Source organism: Arachis duranensis, chromosome 10, assembly GCF_000817695.3.
Source record: "Arachis duranensis cultivar V14167 chromosome 10, aradu.V14167.gnm2.J7QH, whole genome shotgun sequence".
In the NCBI taxonomy this organism is placed as follows: Eukaryota; Viridiplantae; Streptophyta; class Magnoliopsida; order Fabales; family Fabaceae; genus Arachis; species Arachis duranensis.
The window spans coordinates 92,065,554-92,083,218 of NC_029781.3; the positions used below are offsets into that span (position 1 = coordinate 92,065,554).

Consider the following 17,665-nt stretch of genomic DNA (forward strand, 5'->3'; position numbering starts at 1 on the left):
AGTCACAATATACATTCTAAATTGTCACGATATTTTAAATAAAAAGAGCATCAATACAAAGAAATCAATGAATATAACTAAAATAAAGAGTAATAACAAAGAGACACAAAAAAAATAATAATAAAGAGAATCAATAAAAACATTAACATATAAACTACATACACGAACAATGTATATATTAATTGTGAATCACAAAAAAAAGACAATATATATATGAATTGAAGTACACATGACAAAATAGAATATTACAAAACAAAATTATAGTAAGATTATTTAAAAATAACATAAAAATGACACATTTTTTTTGTTAATCAAAAGTTTAAAAAAAAAGTATGTGCATAATAATAAGCAATTAAAATAAATAAAAATTTTTAAAATATAAAAAAATGAAATCTATAAATAAAGATAAAAAAATAAAAAATAAATAAATTATAAAAATTGTATCTTAAACACGAGAGAGAGAAAGAGAGGAAGAGAGGGAGAAAGGGAGAGAGAGCGAATGAGTAAAAAAGATTTGATCTTGTATAAATAGAAGGTATTGAGAAAAATAAACTAATTAAATTAATTCATATATTTTGTTATCATATTTATTATTTATTAAATAATTTGATATTTACTCCTATCAAATCAAATAATTAATATAATTGACCAAATTAATTAATTGATATAATTAATTATAATTAATCAATTCATATAAATTATAATAAATGGTGAGATTTGAATGTCTAATCAAATTAATTAATTGATATAGTTAATAAATTATAATTGATTTACTTTAACGAATTAAATGGAATAAATCAGGAAACACCTTAAGAGTATGCCACATCAGTTCTGTTATTAAGTGTAAAAATCTGATTAATAAAATTATTCTAATAACAAAAAGTTTAAAATAAGAAAATTTAAATATATTACCAATCTTTGAAATTGCATATCTGAGTTTGTCACGAATTTAGCAAAATTGAACTTAAACTGAGGGAATTCAATCTCATTATGTGCTCTACTTCGAAGATCTTCGGACAGACGTAAAAAGCATGGAGGGGATGCAACTTGAATTTGTCCTATAAAGTTCCGTGGAAACAATTCCTCAATCAAAAATTGAGTTCCTCCCAAGAAAGCTAACTTTAACCGCATTCCATTAGGTCGGTCATAATAGGTTAGTAGATCCAACCATCCTTCGGTAAAGTAGAGATTATTGCCCCTTCTTTTCTGCTTTGAACATCATAAAGAGTCGGCTTCGTAACCATATAGAAGATGAATTTTTAAATGATTGTCTAGTGACATATATAAAAAGCGAGACATTTGATTGTGTTGACAATGAAAAGATTATTCAATCTTTTTAAAATATAAAATCTAGAAGAATGAAATTTTAAATTATATATTATTTTAAATTATTATTTTATTATTTTAATTTGTTAGTTAAATAATTTGAGGAGTAATCATATTTTATAATATTATAGTATAATTATAAAAAATTTTATTATATTATATACATTTTCCCACACTGATAAAATTTTCTGGATCCGTCACTTAGTGGGTGGACGTTGCAGATACTGTAGGTGAACATGCATGTCACGTACTGACTCAGCACGCATGCAGCGTGATGGACACGTGTCCTAATCAAAAGTAACACGCACCATGCGTGTTGCACACGTGCCAAACATGCAGGCAACACGCAATTTGCATGTTGTACACGCGTCAAATGCAGGTTAGATGGCATTATAACATGTAACCTGCAAGGTGAGTCATCTTTGCTTATAAAAATCGAAGCTTGCTACCATTTTACTTCATCGCAAGAGACGTGTTTTATTGCATTGTTGGTGTGATGGAGGGCACCACAAATATAGTAGTTTACCACAATGGTGAGGTTATATGAAATACATATGAGGGGGTGAGTTTTGCGTGTGAGAATACATTTCTGTTTATGGTTTCGTACACTATAATGTTCGCAGAACTATAGCACGGTCTCTATCAGAGCATAAAGAGTGATATTTTGAAGAGGGTGAGCAACATTCTCTACAAGAGTCAGGTTGTCGTATTTGACGGCCTAATATAGTTTTAGATTATGTCAATCATTGACGAAACAAGTATTCAGCGGATGTTTCATATTCACCAGTAAACCTAGGTGTGCCACCCAAGGATTGAGATATATGTTGAGTTTGAACATATAGCTGCAGATGAGATTCAACATGACCTAGATGTGCAAGATGACAGAGCTGGAGCGTCCGAAGGAATGAACAATGATAACGACAATGAGTTTGAAGCTACGTACGAAGCTGGTGTCGAGGACGAGGACGATGATGGGGGAGGTGAGATAGTCACAAAAATTTTAGTGGTTCTACCCCCAGTCAGTCAACCAATGGATGTTCTGTCTTTTACGCGTAGCTTGGATCTTGACGCCATGCATGCACCAGAGTTTTCCGAATATGCGAACATAGGTACAAGAGGAGTAGTATGAGTTCCTTAGTTTTGTTTTGACGGATCGATGAACGAAATTTTTTTTATAGGTGTTGCTGATCTTGAGGATGGGGAGTTCAGGATTAGAATAGAATACAGTTCTAGAAAATCAGTCATAACGACAATTCAAAGTTATATTATCTCGAGAGGAGTTGATTACATTGTTTATGAATTTGAGCCACATATGTTATACGCAAAATGAAAGACTTATGAACGTGGGTGCGATTGACTTATCCGAGCCATCTTGATATAGAAGAAAACATGTTGGGAGATTCAGAGATACAACGGGAGGCGCACGTGTTTCATGAGAACAATCTCACAGGATCACTACAAATTGGATTCGGACACGATTGCTGAGGCTATGAAGCCATTGGTTGAATCCGAACAATCCATAAAGGTGAAATCTATAATGGCTAGTCAAACATAAATAAACACGAGTCAAATTCCAATAAATTATATACCGTTACCTGCGTGCAACCGGTATATCAGCTGGTGCAAGCTGTTGTCTTGGAATAGGCGCAAGAAAAGGTGTTCGTTCTCATGCCCAAATAAACAACAAATCAAACGGGCCATCTATCTCTTTGCAATCATACCGTGATGCACAACACAGTGACCTGTAAAGATGCGCGAGTGTTGCTGACCCCCAACTGTAAGTGCCGATCCATTCAAAATTTTTTAGCAGTGGTAGATACTTCGTGTGGGCATATGTCGTCGCGTTATCCGCAAAGAGGGTGGTACGTAACAGACCAAAGATGTGACAACTCACATATCGCTGAACAGACTCCCAAGTGTCTAAAGGCTGTGTGTCTCTGAGATATGGCGAACCCAGGCCAGTTTTATGTAACTTTTAGAAGAACTACTCACAACGGGTTCGCTGTCGAAAATCGCCAGGCTCTAATTGACCAAGAAGTCCTAACTTTTATCGGTCTAGCCGGTTACACCTCTCCATCAATCGGTAGGTCAAATATGTGTAACACGTCTTCGAGTGTCACTATAACTTCACCGGCTGACAATACGAAAGAATGAGTCTCCGGCCTCTACCTTTCCACAATAGTAGATAGCAACGCGAAATGCCCTTTGATCTCTCCAACTCTCGAGATATGATAGAATAATCGCATTGTTTGTAAGGCCTGGTCAACCGTCATATGCCACATCTCCAGCGAATCAAGTTTACAAGGTAGAAGATTCCTGTTAGTTTAGTACAAGATAACAGAAAACCGAAAATAAAAAATAATTATATAAAATTTAAAAAAATAAACTAAAAATTAATTCCAAAAAATAAAATAAAAATAATGATATAAAATTCAAAAAAATAATACAAAAATAATTATAGAAAATAGAATAAAAATAATTACAGAAAAAAATAACGTTAAAAAGAAGTTAAAAATAACATAATTACAAAAAATTCAAACAAAATTATTATTATTATTTTCGATTAATAATAAGATCATAATAGAATATCCAAAAAAATAAAAAAATTAACTTATTTAATAATTTTAATAAAAATAATTTTTAACATAAAAAAATAAAGATATAATTATCAATATTTCTATTACTTATTATTTTCAATAATTATAGATTAGCAAATTAAAAAACTAATATTATAACAAAAAATAACAAATAATAGAAAATAAATAAAATTACAATATTATCATCAAAAAATAAAAAATAAATATACAAATTATTTAATTCACTATACAAATGCTAATAATAATATTAACCAAAATAATTTTACTAACAATAATATATTTTAAATACTAAGTTTTAACTTAGCAAAAATATTAAACTTACATAATTAGATTGTCTCAAATAATTAATAACGTATTTTTTTACAGACGTATAATCGCGTACCATTATCTCAAGCAACACACTACTTATTCTCACCCTCATCAAAGATCACCTTTCTCCCTCTCAATCTCTCTTAAAAGTCTTCTAAATAAAGAATGAAAAATAAAGTTCCCTTAACGAAGCATGCAAGGCAGTTCTCCTTCCCCTTTAAAGGCACCAACAGATTAGTACATTGGAGATTTCGAAACATGCATATTGAAAGTATGGAGACCAGTTAGATAAGTGGTCAACACGTAAGGTGCGTGTTGTCCGGGAGTTGACATGTGACATGGAGATGCTGATAAAAGTGCCTTGAAACCATGTTAGGAATCTCTGCTCCTCCAACACACAAGGTGCCTGCATGCGTGATATGTGGCTAGGAATCATTGCTAAAGGTGTCTTGGAACCATGCGAGAAATTTTGTTGCTTTAACACGCAGGGTGCGTGTTGTCCTGTGCTTGATACGTGACAAATCTCTACTGGGAATACTTTTAAAAGTTGTTTCGAAATTTAACGCAGAATTTCTGCAATATCAATACGCAAAATGCATGTTGTGTAAAATTTTCTGCAATTTCACATTTCTGCGAAACATTTCAAATAACAATATTCAATAAAAATATCATTTATTTATCCATATCAAAAATATTTTCTAAAAATAAAAATGTAAAAAAATGACAAATATTATTTTTTTATTATATAATAAAGTAAAAATTTGGAAGTTGTTATTTTTACATGAAATTATTAGTTAAAAAATATTAAATAATTTAATATATTTGATTAAATTATTATTTAATATAATTAATTAAAATTTTTTTATAAAAATAATTAATAAATTTAATTTTCATTTATAAATGAAAGTTTCACATACATCCGGTAATAAAACAGCTTGTTTTATAATAAAAAAGAGAAACAATAAAGCGATGATTTGCAGAATAACGCAATTCCAGTAAGCTTAACTCTATTGGCTACATTCTCATGCCACAGATTACGATCCCCGTGCGTATACTTTACAACCATTACAGCCGTCGATTTGTCTCTCCATCAACGGCCACAAACTTCTCATCTCACTTCTCCCCTTCCCCCAAAAATAAACACTTTCAGTTCCCGCCTTCACAATCACCAAAATCAAACTCACCCTAAACCCTATATAACAATCCCCAAATATTTTTCTCACTCACCATCTCAATTCTCCTTCAATTTCAGAACTTTCCCTTCAAATTTCTCACTCTTTCACTTTCATTCACATGGCTCGTACCAAGCAAACTGCTCGCAAGTCCACCGGCGGCAAGGCGCCGAGGAAACAGCTGGCAACAAAAGCCGCCAGAAAATCAGCTCCGGCGACCGGAGGAGTTAAGAAACCGCACAGGTTCCGGCCAGGAACCGTAGCTCTGAGAGAGATCAGGAAGTACCAGAAGAGCACTGAGCTTCTGATCCGCAAGCTTCCGTTCCAGCGCCTCGTCCGTGAGATCGCGCAGGATTTCAAGACCGATCTCCGGTTTCAGAGCAGCGCCGTCTCCGCTCTCCAAGAAGCCGCGGAGGCTTACCTCGTCGGTCTCTTTGAGGACACTAACCTCTGCGCCATTCATGCTAAGAGAGTAACTATTATGCCTAAGGATATTCAACTTGCTCGCAGAATCAGAGGCGAGAGAGCTTAAGATTCAGATTCAGATTCTATTGCCGATAGATCTTAGAGTTCAATTATATGTTTTATTGTAATGATAGTTCAGCTTTGGTTTAATACTTAATGTTGAATTGATGAATCTAATCTAATGAGTGGTTATATGCATTTTATGTTGTAATATCTGAACACTAGATCTCAATTTCAGAATTTGCCTTAAAATATTTCAAGACGATATCTAACATCGTAATTCAATAGATTTTAATACTCCACCACTAGAAACTCAATAGATTTGAAGACACCACCACCAGATGCAATGTTTCATTTCATTCTCAGTCAAGATAAAAGCCGTCAGAGTACTTTGCTTAGATTACCTATGTTTTAGAATTTGAAACAGCCAATCAAGGAGTGAATGCCAAATAGGTCAAGTAAAACTTCTTTAACTCAAATTTTAACTAAATAATTATAATTATTTCTCAGATCTTACAATGTTCTCTTTCATCTTGCACTTTCAGACAGAACAATGAATAGCCTCGTTTTTTTTTTTTTGACAAAACAAAGTATTTCGTTTATAGAAAAAGTCTTTAGATATATTTTATGCTCAAGTCCAGAAAAAAAGATATATTTTATGCTATATTATAAATTAAAAGTAATTAATTTTAAAGAATTTTACATAGTAGAAATATAAACAAATTTGAAACTCAATACTTTCTAAATCAATACAAAAAAGTGATGTAACATGTTGAAAATTTTATTTTTTTTGCTTAAAATTAAATGATATTTTAATATGAAGATATTTCTATAAACAAAAATAAATTTCAGTGGATCGTGAAATTTGTACTAATGTATTCACATTACTCATAAAAGAGGGGACAATAAAATATTACAAAAAAACACCACACAGAAATATTAAAAGAAAAAATAGATACTAAAACAAAATGAAAAAATCAAATAAAAAATGAGTGGGAGAAAGAGATAATAGCGATAATAAAAAGGGATATGAAATGAAAGAACAGTGAGTTAAGAGAAAGGAAAAAGAGGGTTTGAAGAAAACCAAAGATAGAAAAAGAGAGGTGAAAGAAAAACAAGGAAAAAGAAAAAAAAAAGTAAGGATTGATAGTTAAATTTGTCTCTGAAAGATCATTTATTTTTTAAATTGGTTTTTGAATGATTTTTTTAGTCATATTAATTTTTGAAAGATAAAATATAAGTCAAATTAATCATTTCATTAATTCTTTAAAAACTGACAATGATGTCCTAACAGAGGTTTAACGTGGCCTGGGGGTATAGTTACTGCATTTGGAATGCGTTAGTAAGGGTGTAGAAAGAGGTCGTTTCGCAGTTGTCATCGCGATTCAGGTATGTATGCACCATTATATTATTAAATGCGTTGCTTTTGTAGTGAAGTTGTTGAATTTATTGTTTGCGACAGTTGCGATTTATTTTCGGTTTTGTGGAGCTTGTATTTAATAATGTTGTAATAGATTCCGTTAGTTTCCTAAAACTGCTAGGGTATAGTTTAAACTTTTTTTTTTCTGTTTTGTACACTCATAAACCTTTGATTTTAGGGGATGGGAAGCTTCAATCTGACTATTTATCATGGGGTCGATTTGGATATAATAATGGGACATTGCAGTATATAGGGGGACAAAAGACACTTATTGAAGATGTTGAGAGTGATTACTGATCTGTATGAGGCATATGCAGAGTTAAGGTAATTTGGGTACACAAAGTCTAACATATCAACTCTGTGCGATAAGAATCCAACAGCTGAATGGTTAGAAAAAGTTTTGAAGTTATTTGCTGTCGATAGAGATGTACTTGAGATGTGTAGAATAGCGGAGCTGAATAGTCATGCATGTTGAGATGTTTGTAGTGCATGAGGTTGACGATGCTGAAGGTTTTCCTGAAGTTGGATATGCTGATGTTGGGGGCAGAACAGAGAAAAATCCTAGAAACCAGTTGGTGGTTTATTAGGGTCAACAAGGTGAACAGGTGCAATCCGATAATGTGCAACAAGTTAGTGAAAGAGATAATTTGTACCCAAATGTGGCTGTTGAAAATGCACGGAATGAATCGAATAGTGATGATGACAGTGATGATGAGGAGTTTCTTCCGTTTTATCTTGAGGTTGACAGTGTAGATGGCATTCATTTTATAAATAATGAAGAGGAATATGATGATGAGAATGGGTTTGAGAAACTAATAGGTGTTAAGGATGGTTCTTGGGTTGATAAAGGCAAAGAGATTGTGAATGGTGATTTCAATGATGAGGAAGGCTTCAATAGTGATGAATTGGATTTAGAGTATGAAGTTGGTGGTGGTTCAGATAAAGAAGATAGACAAGAAAAAGATGACTATAAAAGGAGGAGGTATCCAATTTATAAGGATGTTAAAGATATGAGGAGTTATAAGTGGGAGGTGGGAACTGTATTTGCTTCAAGAGAGGAATTTAAAGACACTGTAACAGTCTACACAGTACAAACAAGAGGGCTGTTTGTCAACGAGATTGTCTTTTTTGGTTATATACAGCAAAAATGGGTAAGGAAACAACTTGGCAGCTTAAGTCTATCAACCTTAAGCATACTTGTGGCCAGGCACATAGGGTTGGGATAATGCATACTTCGTGGCTGAGCAGAGCTTTTAAGAAGAAGGTGGAGCATAACCCAAAAGTAAAGATAAAGGAATTGGTGAACAAGGCACAAAGGAAGTGGAATCTGACTGTGACAATGTCAATGATATCTAGGTCAAGACAAGTTGCATTAGATGAAATACAAGAAACTTACTAGACTCAATATAAGAAGATAGCTGATTACTGCTCAGAGTTACTATAGGCTAATTCAGGATCAACAGTGAAGCTCAAGATAAAGAGATCTCTTGATTTTGAGATTAAAGTTTAACGCTCTTCATCGAATAACTTCTACATTTTTCAAAGAATATATGTATATTTAGATGCTTGTAAAAAAAGCTTTGTGCACTGTAAAAGATTTATTCGATTAGATGGCTATTTTCTCAAGAGACTTCAAGGGGGCAACTGTTGACTGCGATATAGTGGGACCCTAATGATCAAATGCTTCTTATTGCATATACCGCTGTTGAGACAGAGACCAAAGACACATGGAAATAGTTTCTCTAGCTGCTAATTGATGATTTTGGCTCTGAGACAATTAGAAAATCAACCTTCATATCTAATCAGTAGAAGGTAAACAATTATTGTATTAATTTCTATTTAGTAATTCATTTAATTCTAATAAACAACATTGTTATAACACAAATTTTTACCTCTTTTTTTAAGGATTACTACCTGCTTTTGACGAAGTTATCCCAGGTGTGGACCACAGGTTTTGTGTAAGACATCTGTACAACAAATTCAAGAAGAAATTTTCTGGCCTTCACTTGAAGCAATTGATGTGGAGGTGTGCAAAGGCTACACACTGGAATGAATGGGAGAGGGAGAGAGAGATGGCAGTCGTAGATCCAGGTTTAACTATTATTCTAAATGTGACACTCTTGTAAACAACATGTAGGAAAGCTTTAATAGTGCAATAGTAGAGTCTAGGAAAAATTGTATTGTAACTATGCTAGAAGAAATCATGGTTTATTTGATGAGTAGATGGACTGTTAATAGAGAAAGAATTAAAAAATTTAGTGGTACAATTTTACCTCGAATTAGAAAGAAAGTAGAGAGAAGGGGCAGGTCAGCTGGTGAGTGGAGACCTTATTGATCTGCTGCACAGTCATATGAGGTGGTAAATGGCTTAAACAAATATGTTGTTGATTTATCTGCTCGTGAGTGTTCTTACAAGAAGTGGCAGCTCAGTGATGGCATCAACTTTAAAGGACTTGATATGAATGTATATGTTGATGACTGCTATAAGAAAGATGCCTATGCTAGGTGCTATGATTCGGTCATATACCCTCTAAATGACCCATATATATGGGAGAAGACTGAGTTTGGTGATGTCATGCCACCACCATATCAGAAGCCTAGTCACAGCCCAATGAAAAAGAGAAAAAGAGGACTTGAGGAAGCTGAAGATAGAAGCCAGAGTCACTTGTCTAGGAGGGGACATATTCAGAGGTGCTCAAATTATGGTGAATCAGGTCACAAGAGGGGAGGATGCAGCAAGCCACCCCTCTCTGTAAGTGCATTTACTATATGTATTTTAGGGTTTTGTTGTTATGGTTGGTTAAATGTAATTTGAGTTATTTTGCTGTATTTTCAGGCCCAACCACCTAAACAATCTACTGTCAAGAAAACAAATAGAGGAAGGAAGAGATCATCTTCACAACCTACTGTCCAATCTGCTGCTAGAGGGAGGAAGAGACCAGATTTGCAACAAAAATCATCATTATAGCCCCAGCCAATACATCAGCAGCAGCTCCTTTCCACCGAAAGCCCAAGATAAAGCCCATCAAAAGTTCAAGTAGAGAGTAAGTTATACAAGCTCTTTGAGATTTATGACTACCATTCCTCTACAACTGTAGAGAGTGCTTCCTAAATTCCAAGTAATGTTTCTCAAGCGACATCTTCTGCAATTGGAACTCAGCTTATTAAAATTGTTGGTGTAAGTATTTTTATCTTATATTCACTTTACTTGGTTATATGTATTTTTTATTGTTCATGGTTTTTGAGCCATATATTGTTTGCAATGCAAAGGATTTGATGTCCCGTAATCAAGAAGCTGAAGTGAAAAGTGGAAAGAACCAATTTGATATTTATTTGAGTGAGGCAACATTATTTTACAATGATGCAATCATAGATGTTTTGCAATGGTGGAAAGACAACCATCATCGTTTTTCAACACTATCACTAATGGCACGAGATTTGTTGAGCATTCCTATTACTACCGTGTAGGGGCAAACGGGTCTAAACCCGCTGGGCCAGCCCACGTAACCCGCCAAAAAGGCGGGTCGGGCTGGAAAAGTGGGACCGTCGAATAACAAAATGCTGCCTAACTCGCACCGCTTAAACCGTGAAATTTGGCGGGCTTTGGCAGGGTGGGGCGGGCTTCCCCGGCGGGCTGAGCAATTTTTTTTTATAAAAGGATGAGCATATTTTTGGCCAAAAGCCCAGAACCCAACTTCCATACAACCCGACCCGCGCCCAATGAAACCTTACCCGCCCTAAAGAGCTTCAGCTTCTCTAGTCTCCTGCCGCTGATCGCTCCCTACCGTACTGCGTCTGGCGCCATCGCAGTGTGTCCTCAATCCTCAAGCTCGCACTTTCGTCCTCACGCTCGCAGTCTCGCACAGACAGCAAAGTCGCATCTAGTAGTCGCGGCGCTCCTTGTCGCCGTTGCTCTTCGGTCCTCTTGGGTTCTAGCCACCGTTGTTGCTCTGTCTAGCCGTCGCCACTGGTCTCGGTCTTGGGCTCCTGGGTCCTGTCCTCTCACTCTCTAGGTATGCTCATCTGTCCTCTGGTTCACTGGGTCTGCTCGTCTGTTCTCATCGTCGCTGCTCCTCGCCTCCTTTGTCGGCTTGTCTGTCCTGTCGCTGGTCGTCGGCTCGTCATTGCTTGTCTAGTATGTTAGTTTTCTGCCTTATATTTTAGATCCGAGATTTAGGTTTGTTTGATGTGTTTTGTGTTGTTTGATAATGGTTGACTTTTGATTAAAGCAGTATTGTTGATATTTGTTTTAAAATGGTTCTGAGTTTTGATTAAATTTAATGCAGATTCATATATTATTTGCTGTTTTTCATTTTGTTTGACAATAGTTGAGTTTTGATTAAATCATAATTGTTGATGCTTGTTTTAAAATGGTTGAGTGTTGATTAAATCTGATGCAGTTTTGTTGTGTTGACTAAATAGTTTTGAGTGTTGACTAAATCAGAATGGTTGATACCTGGTTTAACAATTAACATTTACTTTTATTTCAAAAAATATAAATTTTGAAACTGTGAGTAACCTTGTTACTGCTGGAGCTGGTTCTAAGGCTGTTCCGGTCGAGGTTGATGAACCTAGTTTGAAAAGGGCCAGATCAGCAACATCCGATATTTGAAATTTTTTCAGAAAACTCGGTCCAGTTAAGGATGGAGTAGAACGTTCTGAGGGTAAAGGATACAAGAAGGTGTTTAAAGCTGGAGGTAAGCGATATGACACTTCTACTTTAAAGCGACATCTTGATAGTTGTATTCAAATTAAGCATGAGGATATTGGTCAGACTATAGCAGAATTGCAACTTAAGATGGGTTCACTTAAGATTGATTCAGGAGTGGCTAGAGATATGTTTGCTTCTTATGTAGTTGCTTCTTATGCCATTCAATATGGTTGATGATAGGAAATTTAGAAATTAGGTGAAACATATAAGTCCAACTTTGAAACTTCCTACTGGGAATACGGTTAAGTCTAACATAGTGAAAGTTCACAAGAGAGAAGCTGTGAAACTTAAAAAAATTTTAGTTTCCATTCCAAATAGAATTTGCTTAAGATCTGATCTTTAGACGTCCAGTACCAATGAGGGGTATATATGTTTGACTGCACATTTTATTTATGAGAATTGGAAATTACAGAGTAAAATTCTCAATTTTTGTCATATACCTCCTCCTCACACGGAATTTGAGTTGTCTTCTAAAATTTTTACGCTTTTGAATGAGTGAAAAATTGATAAAAAGATTTTTTCCATTACTTTGGATAATGCTTCTTCTAATGATACTTGTGTTGATCACTTGAAAAGTACTTTGGATATGCATGGTTAATTGTTGTGTGGTGGTGAATTCTTTCATGTTCGTTGTTCTGCTCATATTTTAAATCTTATTGTCCAAAATGGAATGAAAATATGTGGTGACGCAGTGCATAAGATTAGAGATTGTATTAAGCATCTGAGAAAATCTGAAAGTCGAATGGTTAAGTTTAAAGAATATTTTCAAGATATTGAGTGACTTGAGTATACAACTGCATTATGTTTAGATGTTCCTACTAGGTGGAATTCACTTTATGCAAGGCTTGCAAGTGCTATTCCATATAAGAAAGCTTTTGAAATGTATAAAGTAAAAGAAGCTGGATCTAGGGAGTATTGTCCTTCATCAGATGAGTGGAAAAGAACTGAAAAGATATGTGATTTCTTGTTACCATTTTACAAAACTACCAAGTTGATTGCTGAAACTTCTTACCCAACATCCAACTTGTATTTTTTACAAGTTTGACAAATTCAGCTTATTTTGATGAATAGTTTGAAGAATGATGAAGTGCTTATACGGAACATGGGAGAACAAATGATGATTAAGTTCAAAAAATATTGGGAGGAATACAGTGTTGTTCTTGCATTTGGGGCAGTTCTTGATCCTAGATTGTTAAGAAATATATTGAGAATTAGGGTTTATATCATAATAGATAAGGATTATTCAATAAAAAGGGACAAGAAAGAATGACATCAAGAAGAAGAATTTATTGGCATAAAGAGACGCAGCGGAAATATAACAGATAGATAAGGGTTTTCCAACTAGACCTCTAAGATACCTGTTCTTAGCAACCTAGGTCACCGGAAGGGATTCCCTACTAGACCTTCAAAAAACCTGTCCTTGACAACCTAGATCAGAGGGATAAAAATTGAATCACTCAATCTTCTCTATGCAACAAGCGAAGCAAATCACTCACCTCACTTAACCACACAAAAAAAACATGCATAAAGCACTAAGAAAATTTTATTCATCAAAAGTTATTCCAAATGGTCTCACCAAAGGTGGTTAAATAGGCTCCGAACAAACTAACAAAAAGATAAAATAATATTTTAAAATTTAAATCAGATTTGATCTTAATGAATTAAATCATATTTGATTTAAAATTTAAAACTCCTGAAAATATGATAACTAAATTAAATCAGATTTGATCTTAATTGATTATATCAGATTTGATTTAAATTTAAATTTCCTAAAAATACTACTAAGCAAATCGGAAGTAAATCAAATCTTCTAAAAAACTCTAACAGTAAAATAAATTAAAATAAATGATTAAAAATTCAAAAATAATAACAATTTATGCCTCCCACTGAATTTGAAAAGCATTATTGGGCCTCTTGCTGTCCTGACTTAGACCAATAGGTCTTATGAGTTGTCGTTATTTCAACACCACTGTTTTTGAGACGGACTCTTGATCTTCTTGATGTCCAAGACCGGCATGATATGATTCTTCTAGTATTTAGATCTTTGAACGTGACGAGATTACTATGCTATCCCTTAGCTCTAAAATGACGAAAATGCCCTCTTGACCACGTATCATTCTCTCCCTCTTCAAAAAGATTCGTCCTCGAATCTTGAATGAGATGCTCTTCGTCCCTCCAAGGAATCCAAACCCAATCTCCGGGTTTAAATACCATGGTTTGATGACTCTTCTCTACTACTGAATTATGGCTATGTCCCTCATGTGTGCAAGTTCAATCTTTCCAACCATGCTTTCACTATCTTATCCAAAATGTGCAATTTGTCTTTCTTGCTTTTCATCCATATTAATACCTCCATAATTGACCAGTGAATCTATAAAGCTTGGGAGAGTTGATATAAAAACACTAGGAATTTTATAGTTAGTTGTATGAGAATTTAAGGGTTCCGTGGAATTCAATGACACTAATGCACTCTTGTCTAAGCTAGAACTTTATAGATCTCTTTCACAAGTGTGTTTATTGCTCTCAATTTCTTTGTCAGTCATTGACTTCTCCCTCTCACTATTCTCATATTTTCTCTCAAAACTCTCATGTTCAATTAAACATTGATCCTTTTCACTCAAACACTCAATTTTTTTCTGTTTCTTTTCTCTCTAGATTTTTAAATTCCTTACATCCCAAGAATTCAGTTGAGAAATTCTACACTTTTGAGTCTTCCAATGACACATCACCCTCTACAGCATACTCAACAAGTTCTTCCATCTCTGGCTTTGAAGAAGAATGAAAAATAGGCGTAGAAAAAATTCTCTTGTTATGGCGATCTATCATTTGTTGCACCTGCTCATAGTCAATGGCCAATTTGACCAAATCCTCCATGGTTGCGTAACGGTAACGTTGGACTTTATCTGCAAGTTCTTCGCGTAATCCAAACAAAAATTGGTCCATTAGAACCTTAGAACTTCTTTTAATATTAGCCATGTCCATCAAATACAGAAATTTCTTGTGGTACTCCATCACTGATTGTGAACCTTGTTGTAACTTACAAAATTTTCCAAAAAATTCATTGTGGTATGATGATGGTACAACTCAATTCTTCATGTGGTATGATGATGGCACGAACTGGCTCCTCATCATTTTCTTCATCTTCTCCCAACTGCAAATTGGGCTCTTTCCGTATCGTCTTCTGGATCTTCCTAATTCAGTCCACCATATACGGGCAGCATCGGAAAAATTGGCTTGTGCCCGTTGAACCTTCTTTTCCTCTGAAAGGATGCAATTTGCAAAAATCGATTCTATTTTCCTTTTCCATCTGAAATACGCTTCAGGATCATTCCTCCATTTGAATGCAGGGATTTACAACTGAGAACTCTTTTTCGCATATGAGCTTTGTTCATCATCATTATCGTAATACGCAATCATTTTTTTGCAACTCTTTTTATTTTTTTGGTCTTTTTTTGGGGACTCTAAGGGGAATTTGCAGAAATTAAAGAAAAAAAATAAAGAGATTAAACAAGACCCATGGAACGTGTAGATAAATAAGAATTTACCTACGACCTGTAACTGATACCAAATGATAAGAAATAGATTGGGGATTAGGGTTTATATAACAATAGATAAGGATTATTATCATAAAGAGACGTAGCGGAAATATAAAAGATAGATAAGAGTTTTCCTACTAGACCTCTAAAATACCTGTTCTTAGCAACCTAGGTCACCGGAAGGGATTCCCTACTAGACCTTCAAAGAATCTGTCCTTGATAACCTAGATCAGAGGGATGAAAATTGAATCACTTAATCTTTTCCATGCAACAAGCGAAGCAAATCACTCATCTCACTTAACCACACAAAAAAATATGCATAAAGCACTAAGAAAATTTTATTCATCAAAAGTTATTCCAAATGGTCCCACCAAAGGTGTTTAAATAGGCTTCGAACAAACTAACAAAAAGATAAAATAAGATTTTAAAATTTAAATCAGATTTGATCTTAATGGATTAGATCATATTTGATTTAAAATTTAAAACTCCTGAAAATATGATAACTAAATTAAATCAGATTTGATCTTAATTGATTATATCAGATTTGATTTAAATTTAAATTTCTTAAAAATACTACTAAGCAAATCGGAAGTAAATCAAATATTCCAACAAACTCTAACAATAAAACAAATTAAAATAAATAATTAAAAAAATTCAAAAATAATAATAATTTATACCTCCCACTAAATTTGAAAAGTATTATTAGGCCTCTTGTTATCCTGACTTAAATCAACGGGTCTTATGAGTTGTCGTTATTTCAGCACCACTGTTTTTGAGACGGACTCTTGGTCTTCTTGATGTCCAAGACCGGCATGGTATGATTCTTCTATCATTTAGATCTTTGAACGTGACGAGATTACTATTCTGTCTCTTAGCTTTAAAATGACGAAAATGCCCTCTTGACCACGTATCATAGATTTAAACTCAATACTTTGCCTCATTGCTATAATGAGATTGATCCTATTAGTGCTAAAGACAAAGTGGAGTATGTGAAGAGTAAGTTATACAAGCTCTTTGAGGTTTATGACCACAATTTCTCTACAATTGTAGAGAGTGCTTCCCAAATTTCAAATAATATTTCTCAAGCGACATCTTCTGCAATTGGAACTCAACTTATTAAAATTGTTGGTGTAAGTATTTTTATCTTATATTCACTCTACTTGGTTATATTTATCTTTTATTGTTCATGTTTTTTGAGTCATATATTTTTTGCAATGCAAAGGATTTGATATCCCGTAATCAAGAAGCTGAAGTGAAAAATGAAAAGAACCAACTTGATATTTATTTGAGTGAGGCAACATTATTTTGCAATGATTGAAAGACAAACATCATCGTTTTTCAATACTATCACTAATGGTACGAGATTTGTTGAGCATTCCTATTACTACCGTGGCTTTAGAATCTGCATTTAGCATGAATTCTCATGTTTTGAATAAGTATAGAAGTCGTTTATTACCAGATAATGTTGAAGCTGTGATTTGCACTCGAAATTAGATACATGGATATGATGATTATGGTATTATTATATTTATAACATACATACTTAAGTGATTTTGTTCATTATTATGTATTATTTTTTTAATATATTTATTTACTTTTTTCTAGAGAAAGATTTAGATGAGAAAGATATTGTAAAAGGAGAAGGCTATTCTTCAGGAGTTGGTTCCAATGATGTTATTGACTTACATGAAGATGAAGATGAAAATTAAGTGTTTCGAATTATGTTTATTTTGCTTTGGATACTATTTATAATTATGTTTTTGAATTTTGGATTATATTTATTCTCCTTTGAGACTACTTATAATTATGTTTTTGAATTTTGGATTATGTTTATTTATTTTGGAGACTATTTATATTTAACATTTGCTTTTATATTGATTTAAACAGAAGAGATTGTTTATACTCTTACAAATATTATTAAAAAAAAGAGTTTAGGTGGGCTTAGTCTGCCAGCCCACCATTAGGCGGAGAGGGGTAGGATTTTGGGACCGCCTCATTAGGCGGGGCGGGGCGGGCCAGCCCGCCAATATTTTTTTTTAATATATTTATTTACTTTTTTCTAGAAAAAGATTTAGATGAGGAAGATATTACAAAAGGAGAAGGCTATCCTTCAGGAGTGGTTTCCAATG

General features: G+C 33.9%; 2 protein-coding genes across 3 annotated transcripts; both read left to right on the forward strand.

The window, feature by feature from the left end:
* The first annotated feature begins 5,428 nt into the window (after nt 1-5,428).
* LOC107470976 (histone H3.2) lies at nt 5,429-17,389 on the forward strand. 2 transcript variants are annotated; one of them, XM_052255395.1, is made up of 3 exons: nt 5,429-5,922; nt 7,190-7,258; nt 17,142-17,389. In XM_052255395.1, the coding sequence occupies exons 1-2, from the start codon at nt 5,526-5,528 to the stop codon at nt 7,210-7,212; spliced, it is 420 nt and encodes a 139-aa protein (XP_052111355.1). In that variant the 5' UTR covers nt 5,429-5,525; the 3' UTR covers nt 7,213-7,258; nt 17,142-17,389. The 2 variants fall into 2 exon arrangements, with proteins under 2 accessions (XP_052111355.1, XP_015945894.2); XM_016090408.3 differs by lacking the exon at nt 17,142-17,389 and having other exon boundaries at nt 5,431-5,922; nt 7,164-7,258.
* On the forward strand, nt 7,754-9,350 carry LOC127743033 (uncharacterized). Its single transcript, XM_052255691.1, has 3 exons — nt 7,754-7,825; nt 7,877-9,101; nt 9,195-9,350. Exons 1-2 carry the CDS (start codon nt 7,754-7,756, stop codon nt 8,513-8,515), a joined length of 711 nt encoding a protein of 236 aa, XP_052111651.1. The 3' UTR covers nt 8,516-9,101; nt 9,195-9,350.
* Nucleotides 17,390-17,665: the final 276 nt, after the last annotated feature.

Excerpts from the sequence above, each read along its gene's own strand:
- LOC107470976 (XM_052255395.1), top strand. The coding sequence starts at position 5,526 with ATGGCTCGTACCAAGCAAACTGCTCGCAAGTCCACCGGCGGCAAGGCG. Across the intron at positions 5,923-7,189 it reads ACTTGCTCGCAGAATCAGAG|TTACTGCATTTGGAATGCGT; the intron begins GCGAGAGAGCTT and ends CTGGGGGTATAG.
- LOC127743033 (XM_052255691.1), top strand. The coding sequence starts at position 7,754 with ATGCATGTTGAGATGTTTGTAGTGCATGAGGTTGACGATGCTGAAGGT. Across the intron at positions 7,826-7,876 it reads CTGAAGTTGGATATGCTGAT|GGTCAACAAGGTGAACAGGT; the intron begins GTTGGGGGCAGA and ends GTGGTTTATTAG.